Source organism: Arachis ipaensis, chromosome B10 (assembly GCF_000816755.2).
Source record: "Arachis ipaensis cultivar K30076 chromosome B10, Araip1.1, whole genome shotgun sequence".
Classification (NCBI taxonomy): Eukaryota; Viridiplantae; Streptophyta; class Magnoliopsida; order Fabales; family Fabaceae; genus Arachis; species Arachis ipaensis.
Window position 1 is genome coordinate 94,866,793 of NC_029794.2, and position 13,437 is coordinate 94,880,229.

At 32.3% G+C, this 13,437-nt stretch overlaps 2 protein-coding genes across 5 annotated transcripts; one reads left to right on the forward strand and one right to left on the reverse strand.

Annotated features, from left to right (window-relative positions):
- On the forward strand, window positions 7,375-10,679 carry LOC107623962 (autophagy-related protein 18c). Of its 4 annotated transcripts, none has more exons than XM_016326376.2 (6): window positions 7,375-7,574; window positions 7,817-7,910; window positions 8,513-9,357; window positions 9,465-9,717; window positions 10,016-10,145; window positions 10,235-10,679. In XM_016326376.2, exons 3-6 carry the CDS (start codon window positions 8,572-8,574, stop codon window positions 10,329-10,331), a joined length of 1,266 nt encoding a protein of 421 aa, XP_016181862.1. In that variant the 5' UTR covers window positions 7,375-7,574; window positions 7,817-7,910; window positions 8,513-8,571; the 3' UTR covers window positions 10,332-10,679. The 4 variants fall into 4 exon arrangements, with proteins under 4 accessions (XP_016181862.1, XP_016181861.1, XP_020970548.1 ...); XM_016326375.2 differs by having other exon boundaries at window positions 7,385-7,649; XM_021114889.1 differs by having other exon boundaries at window positions 7,385-7,649; window positions 7,817-7,882.
- Window positions 11,083-13,182, reverse strand: LOC107623677 (quinone oxidoreductase-like protein 2 homolog). Its single transcript, XM_016326024.2, has 6 exons — window positions 12,718-13,182; window positions 12,471-12,579; window positions 12,269-12,360; window positions 11,881-12,139; window positions 11,607-11,750; window positions 11,083-11,418 (listed from the first exon to the last, which is right to left on the reverse strand). Exons 1-6 carry the CDS (start codon window positions 13,059-13,061, stop codon window positions 11,326-11,328), a joined length of 1,041 nt encoding a protein of 346 aa, XP_016181510.1. The 5' UTR covers window positions 13,062-13,182; the 3' UTR covers window positions 11,083-11,325.

The window sequence follows — 13,437 nt, forward strand, 5'->3', positions numbered from 1 at the left end:
TTCCAAATATTCTCTTTTTTTTTAACTTTTAACTATTAAATAATATATATAAAGATATAAAAAAATCTCTTCTATTTTTTACTTTTAACTATTATAATTTCTAAAGGCATAAAAAATTATATTTTTTATATTCATAAACATTAAAATCTTTGTAATTATAAATATATAATAAACATAATTATAAACCAAGTTTTCATCCAAAACATAAGTATAAATATTCTCTCCAAAGCAAAATAAACATAATTTAAAATATAATTATAAATATTGTCTCCAAAGTAACATAAACATAATCCAAACCACTCAATTTTTATCTTCAAAATCTTGTAAGTTAGGTTGGGAGAAGTTAGGTTTTGGCAAAAAAATTGTAAAAATAGCCCCTCACTAAAAAAACACAAAGTCCGACGGAGAAGCCCGCCTCGCCCCGCCAAAGCCCACGGTTTAAGCGGTGCGGGTTAGGCGGGCTTTTGTTATTTGGCGGTCCCAATTTTCTAACCCGACCCGCCTTTTTTGGCGGGTTACGCGGGACGGCCCGGCGGGTTTAGGCCCGTTTGCCACCGCTAACAGTGAGGTCAAAGTTAAATAATTAACGAAATATCATACATAACAACAGTATAAGAACAAAATTAATAATCTGGAGAACATGTACAAGCTCCAGAGGCACAAAATCAACCGTTGATGCATCAATATATTTATTTATTATTTTTATTATAATATAAATAAAATATTTTCTATAGAACTAAAGAGAATGATAAATAAATGCATTGATGCATCAACGGTTGATTTTGTACCTCTGGAGCTTGTACTTGTTCTCTAGATTATTGATTTTGTTCTTGTACTATTGTTATGTAGGACATTCCGTTAATTATTTAAGTTTGACCTTACTGTGGGACTAAATTAATGCTAAATGAAATTTTTTCGGATTCAAATAGGACACTTTAAACCTTAAGGACTAAAACAGAATTACGCCCAAACATAGGGATCAATTTAGTACTTTACCCTAAGAAGAAAATGGCGAAAAAATGATTGTTATTAGGAGAAGGTGGTTTTAGCCTTGTTTACAAAGGAAGCCTACAAGATGGGAGGAATGTTGCAGTAAAGATCCTGAAAATGAGGGAACGATGTACAAAAAAAAAATTCATATGACTATCAAGCTAGTGAAGAGTCAAATAGATCCATCAACATAAAAAATGTTTAGTACATTAGAAAGTGTGAAAAATAAAAATCTTACTAGAAGCACTACCAGTGAACATGAATTTTTAACTAAATAATGACCTTGATCCCATTAAATTTGTCTTAGCCTCAATACCAATTCTATTGACAATTTCATTGTGTTTGTTATATTATATTCGAAAGTTGGCATTTTAAACTTCAGAAACAAAACGAATGAAGTTTGTATCTTGGTATGGAATTAATCTTTTCATGTTTCTACTTATGTCATTTTTTTCTTCTTATTTTGTTGTTATTAAATTAGTTTAGAGAGTTCTTTTTTGAAAGTTACCAAGCTATCATACAAATAATGATGGCTATTACTTATATGAACACAAGTACATAAACATAAGTTTTTCTTCTTCAAAATTACTGGATATTTAAGAAGCAAATACAAATAGATTATAGAAGCAATTTTCGGATGGTGTATCTTAAACTATACAATGTATATGAGAACTTTAAAATACAAGATTGATAAAAAAGAATTTCATGGTAGAATACAAGATTGATTATACTACAGTGTTAGTGTGATAGCTTCAAAAGTAAAAACATGACATGTTGCTTGGGAAGGTGGTGAAGGAATTTAGAGGCATCCACAACTATAACACAAGTAAACTCAGAAAATATATAAAGTAAAATCTATTTAGTATGAAAAAGGAACATTCTAGTGTTTGATTGAAATAACATCCACTTAGATCTTTGCAAAATTAAGTAGGTACCTACACGAAGAAACATGACAAGTAGGATTTAAAAAAAAAGGTCATGCAATTCTTAAAGAAATACAATCATCCACAACTATAACACAAGAAAATTCGAAAAATATATAAAGTTACATCCATTTAATATGAAAAAGGAACATCCTGATGTTTAACAGAAATAACATCCACTTAGATTTATGCAAAAACAACCAAGTACCTACACGGAGAAACATGCCGAGTAGGATTTAAAAAAAAAGGTCATGCAATTCTTAAGGAAATACAGACATCACAACTGCAGCACAAAAAAATTCAAAAAATATATAAAGTAACATCCATTTAGTATGCAAAAGGAACATCCTGATGCTCAACAGATGTAACATCCACTTAGATCTTTGCAAAGACAATCAGGTATCTAAACAGAGAAACATGCCGAATAGCATTTAAAAAAAAAGAAAAATGTATCCAAAGTGTCTCAAATGGTGACAGCATCCCATGTATACATTATCATAAATTTTTTACGTATCTTTTTTTTCCTGTGGTATGACCTTGAAAACTCCATGTCTTCTGCAATAGATGGCGAAGAAGGGAAAAAGAAAGAGAAGGATAAGTTTTATAATCGAATCCACATGTGGGTGTGTCTTGACGGTGGCGCGCAACGATCGGCGACGAGGCTTTTCAGCAACACAAATTAGGTGATTTTGTAAACTGTAAAGATTTTTGGATAAGGTTCTATACAAGCAAAACTTTCAATGTAATTCCACAGAAATATATATATAATAACCATGCATTATCGTTATAAAAAATTTACTGGAATCTACCAATTTAGGTAAAAAACAATAGTATTAAAAATAAGTGACATACACTTTTTGAATGGAATAGAGTTTTAATTTTTTTTTTTTTAGACAAAACTATCCATTATCTAATGACAACAACATCCAAAATCTAGTTATATACAATTCCTATTCATGCTACAACTTTAAATGCGCATATTCAGATCATACACTTAAACCTCTAAATTTAACTAATATTACAATATTTAGCAATTTAAAAAAATTAAATCACCTATAGAACACACCCTAGATGAATATGTACAAAAATAGTCAAATAAATTTTAACTATTTTGTCGTAAAATGCAACATCTCCAAACTCAGTAAAGAATCACCCGCATACATAGCAAAACGAGAACATACTTTTGATGTGAATAGAAACATCTAAAAATCGGAGAAAAAAAAAGGTTCCCAATTCACCATCTTTAGATAACTGAATTAATTGTGATTGTGTAGTTAGATTTCAAACCATACGTATAACATACAACCCAGTTGAGCATGTACAAGTAGAGTCAACAAATTACTGTTATTCCCAATAAATTTTAAAATCATCCGCATACATGTTTAACTTCGCATCCATGTTTTTGATAATTAAAAACCAACAATGCAAAAAAATAAATTAACTCTTGTACTATATTTAAGACCAAACTTAAATTAAACCAAAATTAATCTAAATTTAATCTGATTTTGGCATTGAAAACCCAAACCACCTTTACAAAACAAAAAGTCTGTGCAAAGCATGCATGCAGAATCAACTTTTTGGAATTGGAAAGAACAAAATTTTCTTTTAAAAAAAGCTATACAATCTATAATATCAATAACATCCAATTTATAATCGCATCTAATTTGGCATTATTAAACATAAACCAAAGGCAAAAAACTTGAATTACTTTTTCCCTCCAATATAGGATTTGAAAAAAGAAACAGATACATATTCAAACGCTGTAAAAATAGGGACAGGAGACTCACGGTGGGAGGGTGGCGGCACAGCGGCGGAGAGCACTGCAAGGAGAAAGGTTAGTGACAACGGTGGGCACGAACGTCACTCAGAACGCGCGCGGAGGCGGCGGGTTGGTTGGCGCGGTGTCAGCAAGGACGCAGAAGTGAATTGATGTGGCGGCAGCGACGTTGAACGGAACGCAACTCGCGACTGGCAGCGATGGCAGNCGGCGAAGCAAGGATGGCGAGTGAAGGAGAAAGAGGAAGAATTGTGAGGTAAATTTTTAAATTTGACTGAATGTGAACTTAAAAGATGAGATTAGGATAACTAGTGGGTGAATTTTTGGGATGTTTTTTAATTATTTGGACTTTTTGTTATACAATTAAATTGGCTAGTAATTAACAGATATTAAATTGTTATTATGATTATTAAATTTGACCGGGTTAATAAATACAAGTAAATTGGTTGAATTCACTCAATTAAACTGCATCTTTATAAGCTTTCACAATTTCGAAATAATTATAGCTGACTATGAAAATTGTTTAAATACAACTTATATTATGATTAATTTTAATCATTGTTTTTCAGTTTACTAATTTTAATCTTTTGTATTAATTAAAATATAGACATGTATATGCTGGCCCCATATGCCAATAATAATAATAATAATAATTTTTACGGATCTGACATTTTGGATTTTTACGGTCTTTTGTAATTCAGCCTATTTAAAATAATTTTTGAAATCTCAACAAACTCACTAAACTTTTGGAAGGTGAGAGGGGTGAGCATAGTATTCGATTATCCGTTCGAACTCAAACCGAACAAATTAAATTGATTCTGAAACCAACGGGTAATTGAGTCCAACCCGAACCAAACTAATAATTCTTTTTAGCAATTGGTTCGGGTAACGATTTTGGGAGTGCGAAATCTGAACCAACCTATAGATCCGGCCATATATTTTGAAAGATTATTTCTTTAAAAGATTATTTCTATTGCACTTTTGTATTTAGCTTCTAATATATTTAGTGTTTAACAAGTTTGTATTTTAATGTGTTTAGTGTTTAATATGTTTGGATTTTAATATGTTTAGTTTTTAATGTATTTGGTGTTTAACATATTTGGATTATTTCTATTGATATTAATGTTTATTATACTTATAGAATTCTTAAAATAAAAATTTTATTTTTTTTATGAATTTCTGTTTGATCGAGTACCCAATTATTCGAACCGAACCAATCTGTTCTTAATCGGTTTGGTTTGGTTCGGTTACATATACAAAAAAACGTTAATTCAAACCAAATCGAACCAATTACAATTCAATTGATTCGATTCTAATTTCACCTTAAACCCAATCCAACTCGATCCGTACTCACCCCAGACTCCCTCACCTCAAAATAAGATAACTTAAGTCATCTGTATAATGAGAGTCCTGTCGCTTTTTCAAATATGATCAACTCTACCTTACATATTTATTTCCTATCTCTCTAATTCTCTAACTTGAGTGTTGGAAAGCCTTTACAAATATCACCTATGTTCTAAGGATCATCCACATCATTCTGCCACACCAACTGATAACTGATACATCACTAATCGAACAAGTGCTAATCGAACAAGTGATTTTCTAATATTTTTTATTGCTAATGTTTGTGATTTTTTTATACCTAATGTTTGTGATTTTTTTTTTAAATATCGTTAACATTTAGTTGCATTTAATTTTGTTCTTAATATTTTTTATTTGGGTCAAATTAAACTTAAATATCAATTTTATGTAAAATATTAGGGATAAAATTAAAAATTTTTATGATAATTTTGATAAAAATCCAAGACGCTAGGAGAAAATTGAATAAATCAAAAACATTAAAAATAAAGTTTAATGGAATTAAATCAATATATTTGAAAAAAATAATAGATGTTGGAGACAAAAAAAATACTTCATTAATAATAATAATCATATAATATATTGGGTGTGGTTATACTAACCGAAAAATATAACCTACAAACTGAATTTGAGCTAAAAAGGTAAGCGACAGTTTAACCCCAAATTCAGTTGAATAAACGTTGGGTCTGGTGAATTATTGGGTCCAACAAAGGGGTCATGATCATGAAACACCTGCACTGGTTTCGATGGTCTCAGAACGTTTGGACCATTAAATGGTTCCATAACAAAACATGTTTTTTAAGTTTTTTAATAATTATTAAATAGTCCTTATTTAATTTTAATTACAAATTAATCTCTTATATATTATTTAATTATAAAATCTATTTTTATTTTATAAATCATTATTTTATCATTTATCTATCATATTTATTAATAATAAAAAACTAAAACAATAACAAATTAGATCTTCCATTAATCTTAATAAATATTTTAACAACAACAACAACTCTCTAGCTTTTTTTTTTGGTGACTAACAACTCTCTAGCTTTGATGGCACTAATTGGTATTTTCTAATTTTATTGTTAATGTTACCCAATCGATTGAAAGCTTCAAAGCAATATGAGGTCTCACAATTCAATTCATTGGTTGTGTTACTCAATCGATTTAAGTCTTCAAAATAATATAGATTTTCACAATTCAATCGATTGATTGTATTATCCAATCGATTGAATTGTGCACTACTTTATATGTTACGTCGTTCTCAATTTTTTCTACTCGTGTTTATAAATTATTATTTTATTATTCATCTATCTTAGCTTTAAAATTCTATCTTCAATTTGTAAGTTTTTATTTTGATTTAGATATTCTAATATTATCTTTTCTTTAATATTAAGGTTAAAAATTGGTGAATGCAGAACTTTCACCCTCAATCCTAGCTCTTTTTGCGTTTTTAGTTTTGGCCATTTTGGGGATATTGGTTCGGTGGGTTTTGTAGGGATTTGGATGAGGATTAATAATATGTATATAGTTTGGAGTGAATATGGATGAAATTGGAGAAGAAGAAGAGAGAAGTTTTCTGGATTTAGAGAGAGAAGAGAGGTTATGCAGAAATGGAGTTGTAAAATTTAAAAAGAGGAGGGAGGTTGAACACGAATAGTTATTAGGCTTAATATATAGCGCATATTAAAATTCAATCGATTGTATTATCATACCAATCGATTGAATGTAGGAAAAAACCTTGTTCACGTCACATTTAAATCAATTAAATGCTTATACCAATCGATTGAATTGGAAAATACCATTAGTCGCGTACAAACTTCAATCGATTGTATTATCATACCAATCAACTAAACTTTCATATATCATTCTAATAGCGTAAGTCAATCGATTGGGTAACAAAATCAATCGATTGAATTAACTAAACCCAAATTGCTTTGATGATTTCAATCGATTGGGTAATATGACCAATCGATTGAATAAGAAAAACTCCACATGCCTTATAAAATTCAATTGATTGAATTTCTAATAAACACTATTTTTCCAATCCAATACGTATAAAATTATGATCAATTAAGATTGTAAAATATTTATTACGATTAATAAAAGATCTAATTTATTATTGTTTTAGTTTTTTTATTATTAATAAATATGATAAAATAATTATTTATAAAATAAAAAATAAATTTTATGATTAAATAATATATAAAAAATTAATTTATAATTAAAATTAGATAAAAACTATTTAACCGATTTTAAAAAGCTTAAAAAATATATTTTATTATAGAATTATTATCGAATCCAGTGCCCCATAAGTGCATTAGTACCTTCCGACCTTAAACTTCTCGGATTAAATTAAATTACAATTACAAAAAAAAAAGCGAACAAAACTTGGAAGAGAGAAAGGGTTACATTACGTTCATTCCATTTCGTTTGAATAACAGATTTTATTGAATTCGGATTTCGGAAGACAGCTCATTCATTCATGTTCACCTCATCGAATTCTGATCCCGAGTTCGTCGCCGTTGGTAACACATTCTGATCCTAATTCCGTTTCCGCAACACACCATTTACTCCCAGCTTCAATTTTTAATCGTTTTATGGTTCGATTTCGCAATCCCCATATTCTCCGGTTCATATAATTTCGCTGATTTTGAGTGCCGCATCTAATTTCTGGTCAATTATTATTGGGTTCCGTGTTTTCTAAGTCAAAGTTTGCATCTTTATGTATATATTTTTTAATTTTTAAACTTGTGATCTTTATATGTAGGTACATTGAAGTGAAATTTTGTTGCTGGGAAGAGTGAGAATTTGCTGTGTTTAAGTCAGAGTTCCTGTGAGTTTTGAGTGATAGGTTTACCCTGGTACTTTCTTGTCTCAATCACATTACACTAAGAATTCAAGTACCTGTGTAAAATATGATGCATTTTATTGTTATAGACACTCATAATGGGTTGGAACAATTACAGCTTTTAGCTGCATTACAAACTTGTATCAATCAGATATTTGGAAGTAACAATGACTGGCCATAAACTAGAATGAGAAGAGTTATCAGCCTATGTTTAATGATTGGAAGATTGATCAATCCCTTTTTTCTTTCTTCATAATTAGGTTGCTTTTATATTAATGTGATATGTTTGCATGTTCACACCTCTATATCACTTAAATGACTGATCCATTTTAACTGAGGTCAATCAAACACATGATTTAGAGAACTCAAATGAATTGAAATGCTGAATTATCAATTTTAAGTGTCAAACAGAGTAGTTTGGGGTTCTGGAACTGATGCATAAAACAGGAAACTTGTAGAATTAGCAGGGCTTGCATGTAAGGTAAATTTCAGGTGCATAGATTCATGTTCTGTATGAATAATTACCAAAGTAATAATGGGTTGAACTGTGAAAACATTGCATATAATGATTTGTTTCAAGCAATATCAATGTAACTTTTTTGTCTGTTATAACAGAAATCACATTGAACACTCCATTTTATACCTTGGTTAATCCTGGTTGTTGACCGCTGCAAATGCTGGCAAGTGGCCCCCCATCTCGTATGGGTTCATCTGTTTCTCCATCTCAAGGAATATTTCCACCTTCGAATATTGGAAATAGTGAATTCCTTAATGTTGGGGCCTCTTCTTCTTTTCCCCCGCCTGAATTAGATATGAACAAAAATGATGAAACAGATTTACTCTCAGTATCATGGAATCAGAACAGTGGTTGTATTGCTGCTGGGACAAGTAATGGTTTTCGTATCTATAATTGTGAACCTTTCAAGGAAACTTTCAGGCGTGATTTAAAGAGTGGTGGTTTCAAAATTGTGGAGATGCTGTTCCGGTGCAATATTCTGGGACTTGTTGGTTCTGTAGGTAATACCCATTACCCACCCAATAAAGTTTTGATTTGGGATGATCATCAGAGCAGGTGCATTGGTGAATTTACATTCAGATCTGAAGTTCGCGGAGTGAAGTTAAGACGTGATCGGATTGTAGTTGTCCTTGAGCACAAGATATATATTTATAACCTTATGGATCTGAAGCTTCTTCACCAGATTGAGACTCTGGCAAATACTAGGGGGTTGTGCTGTCTTTCTCACCATTCAAATACATTTGTTTTGGCTTGTCCAGGTCTTTGCAAAGGACAGGTTCGGGTTGAACATTTTGGACTAAATGTTACCAAATTAATCAATGCTCATGATTCTCAAATTGCTTGCTTTACTCTGTCAATGGATGGACTACTCCTTGCAACTGCTAGTGTAAAGGGCACTTTGATTAGAATCTTCAATACAATGGACGGGTCGCGATTACAAGAAGTAGGTTACTATACAATATTATAGCGTAGGATAGGGATGTTTCTTCAATAGGATTTGGTTTGATCTTTCATATTGATGTTCTGTCATTTGCTTTCTCCTTCTTGTAGGTGAGAAGAGGGGCGGATAGAGCTGAAATAAACAGTATGGCTCTGTCACCAAATGTGCAGTGGTTGGCAGCATCAAGTGACAAAGGAACTGTTCATTTATTCAACTTGAGAGTGAGAGTGTTTGGGGAGGATACTCGGTCAAACTCTCCCAGAGGGCCTGCTCTGGCACATCAGAATTCTTCAACTTCTTTAGATCCCTTGGTTTCTCCAAATACCGGTGCCAATCCGAATTCATCATTATCTTTCATGAGAGGTACAATATATTTTCATAACTATAGGGATCATCTCTTGGAATCATGGTAATTCATACTTTGGAGATTCAGTAATTTTGTCTTTGTCCAGTTTATCTACTAAAATCTATCCTGGGAGCTAGAGTTTGTGCCTGCATGCACACGTGTGTGTTTAATGCTAATTTATCAATCATCTTATCAATCTTGATGGAATGTGTGCAGAGCATTATGTATATAATGTGATGAAATTGTGTTGTATGTTGATCTTTCTAGTGGGACAAAACTCTGGTTTGTGCTTATTGGTCTTCCTTAACATTGTAGGAGTTTTACCAAAATATTTTAGCTCAGAATGGTCATTTGCTCAGTTCCACTTGTCTGAACGCACAAAATTCATTGTGGCATTTGGATCGCAGTCTCAGAACAGTGTCCTAATTGTTGGCATGGATGGGAGGTACTTTTCTTACTCTTTTTGTATATTTGTTAACTTGGTTCTCATTTTTGTTCCTCACAGCCTCTTCTCTCTTTTTCCTGTGGCTTCAGTTTCTATAGGTGCAGTTTTGATCCGGTGCGTGGGGGTGCAATGTTGCAGAAGGAATATGTTAGTTTTCTAAAGTTTCAAAGTAGATCAACTATTTAGAGTTGTTCCACATCCTCACCGACCATTAAACTCTTCTCAGCCATGTAAATATGATGCATCCCCAAGATCAGGCATATGTGTAAATATGATCCACCAACATTGAAGACTTGGAGATACATTGCTGTCTATTACTGTATAAATCTTGTATATAGTAGAGACTAGAGGAAAATAAAATGAAATGAAATTGTAAAGGAACAATGCCCCTGGCAAATAATTCACTTGTTGAATCTGCCATAACACCATTTCCGGCAAAATTTTTGAGTATCAGATCATGTTACAAATATTTGGCAAGTTTGCATAACATCATAAGTTCAAATCTCAATGCCCTTGATGTATTAAAATGTCATGTTACATTTGCTTTTACGCTTATGTGTATTAATCAACTCGAGTTGATTCCTGATTACAACATACTTAGGTTAATTATCACTTATGCTTGTGCTTCATCTTTCACTGAACTTGCTCTCTCTTAACCATTAGAGGAGGTATGATTGTAAAATAATAATGCAAATTTGACTGGTAATATGGATATTCAGGAATGTAGGTTTTTATTAATGAAAGAAGCCATTCACATTAATCTTTCTACAAAGTTTTTGTCAACGTGATGACTAACCTGAACAAAGAGAGCACCACAAAATTAACTTGAAATAATATAAAGGAAAGTTGTGTAATAGAAAATTTGGCTTCTTGACGAGATGGAGAAGTAATTTTAGTGAACATTCCTTGATCAAGGTTGGCAGGTTGGAAAAAATTATTTGACCATATGAAGTGTGCAAAATTTACCATTGATTGACAAAGGTAACCTTCACATAGTAAATAGTACAATTTGATGATGTTCATTTGTATACATTTGTTATTCTTTGGGTAAACTAAGACACAGGTACACAGCACATAATTTCTCTATTCTGTTCCGTTCTTGTACAATAATATTCTGTTGGACGTTGGGGTGCTACTGTAGCACATATTATTCAACCGTAAAGAAGAATTATCAGAAGGGTCACAGCTTAGATCTTGTAAGTTTGTCATCAAACACAATCATCACCTTCCCAATGACTTTCCTATCTTTGATAGCAGAAAACGCAAGGTTGGCCTGCAATGATCAGAAGTTCATGTATAGCACAGATGATATGCAAGTGGTGCAAATTTATAACTATCTACAGTTTTTCATAAAAGTATTTATGCATTCACACTATAGAAGCTGTATTGATTATTGAATTAGATAGGAAAAGAAAGTGATATTCAAATCTGTAGAAGAGCTGTAACAAACGAATTCCTGACCTCTGACAAGCGGTAAGAATGAGAAATGTGGATGGAAATCAGGCCTCTTGCCAACCAAGACAATAACTCTTTTAAAGAATCTTCAAGAACAGCTGGGCGATGTATCTTGTAGCTACCCCAATAAAGACCATGAACTGTCCAATTCTGGCAAAATGGTTTTAAATCAATGAAATATCAGTAATGAGGGATATAAACAAGTGACTTTTGAAGATCGAAGGTTTTACGAATAAAGCATAATTAGATCAATCAAGACTTAACTCATGATATAGTATACCTTAACAAGAGCTATGTTAGCAGGGATGACAGGAATTTCGCCGCTTGCAAACCCAATTATGAGAATCTGAGCTCCCCATTTCAGAAGTTTCATACTTTCTTTCGTAAGCTTGCCTCCAACCGGGTCATAGAGGACATCAACACCTTTAAGCCTTCTAGCCTTAAGGAACTCTTTCACACTCTCGATAACATTTTCACTGACCAAGTCCACCACATGATCAACACCAAGAGTCTTCAAAATCTGCACCTTTTCAGCTCCCCTGAAACCGAGTTATGAAAAACAATAAACATTCAACTCCAACGGATACCTAGTAAATGGAAATATCAATCAAATGCAGAACAATTATATCAGTCATATTCAACCTTGCATTGAAACAAATTAGAACTACCTAGCAACAGCAATGACAATGGCACCACACGCTTTTCCAATTTGAACAGCTGCAAGCCCTACACCTCCTGCTGCACCCAAAACCACCAACACCTACAATTTCATCAACTTTTCAGCCACTCCAAAGAGATATAAACATAACCAACATGTGAAATAAATAAACAAACAAATAAATAAGTAAAAATTAACTACGTATGACATACCTGACCAGAGGTTAAATTAGCTCTATGGACAAGTGCTACATGAGAAGTGCCAAATGCCACAGCAAGTGCTCCAGCAGCAACAAGATCACAACCTTCTGGCACACGAAACCTTCAACCCAAAAAATGGGTTAAAAACAAAGTTAATAACTTTACACGCCAGAATGAACAAGTTGTCAATTTCTCAAATTTACCATCAATTTTTGTTTTGAAAAGAAAAAAGGTAAATGAATTAGGAGGGGAATCTCACAACTCGTTCTCGTCAACAACAATGAACTCAGCGAATGAACCAAGAGCAGCAAAGGAACAAACAGGGTCCCCAACACGAAAGTTTGAAACTTTGGGGCCAACGGCGTCAACGATTCCCGAGTAATCGGATCCAGGTATGAATGGCAAAGTCGCCTTCTCCTGATACTTACCTTGGATCTGCAAGTAATTTGCAAAATTCAAGCTCGTAGCCTTGATTCTGACTCTTACAGAAGTGGGAGACTTCAACTGAGGAACTGGATGGTTCTTGGACACAATTATTGGGCTGTTATCGTCTTCCAAAGATAACGATGGATCACCAAGTTTTCTGCACAAAAGAGCTTCCATTTTCCACTATATGTCTCCGGATTATGTAATTCGTAATCTAAATTTCGAAGATAGAATAGAACCTTTTTGTCACTTCATTTTATATGAGCAATCATGCGGCAGACGGACATTTTTTTATTTAAATTAATTAAGTATATTATTTATCGAAATACGTAAAAGACAGTGTTCAGGGTATCAGTGCTATGATACAAAGATGAACAAGGGTCGGATAAAAAAATAAAATTTTTATCTTAAAAATTTTTAAGTACAATAAATATGTAAAATCAATAGAAATAATCTAAAAATGTTAAAAATTAAATATATTAAAATCTAAATACATTAAATACAGTGGAGTGACTGCACTTGGAGAAGAAGTACTTCCAACAATAGTATTATT

Excerpts from the sequence above, each read along its gene's own strand:
- LOC107623962 (XM_016326376.2), top strand. The coding sequence starts at position 8,572 with ATGCTGGCAAGTGGCCCCCCATCTCGTATGGGTTCATCTGTTTCTCCA. Across the intron at positions 9,358-9,464 it reads ACGGGTCGCGATTACAAGAA|GTGAGAAGAGGGGCGGATAG; the intron begins GTAGGTTACTAT and ends TCCTTCTTGTAG. Across the intron at positions 9,718-10,015 it reads ATCATTATCTTTCATGAGAG|GAGTTTTACCAAAATATTTT; the intron begins GTACAATATATT and ends TTAACATTGTAG.
- LOC107623677 (XM_016326024.2), bottom strand. The coding sequence starts at position 13,061 with ATGGAAGCTCTTTTGTGCAGAAAACTTGGTGATCCATCGTTATCTTTG. Across the intron at positions 12,140-12,268 it reads ATTGTCATTGCTGTTGCTAG|GGGAGCTGAAAAGGTGCAGA; the intron begins GTAGTTCTAATT and ends ACTCGGTTTCAG. Across the intron at positions 11,751-11,880 it reads CTAACATAGCTCTTGTTAAG|AATTGGACAGTTCATGGTCT; the intron begins GTATACTATATC and ends CCATTTTGCCAG.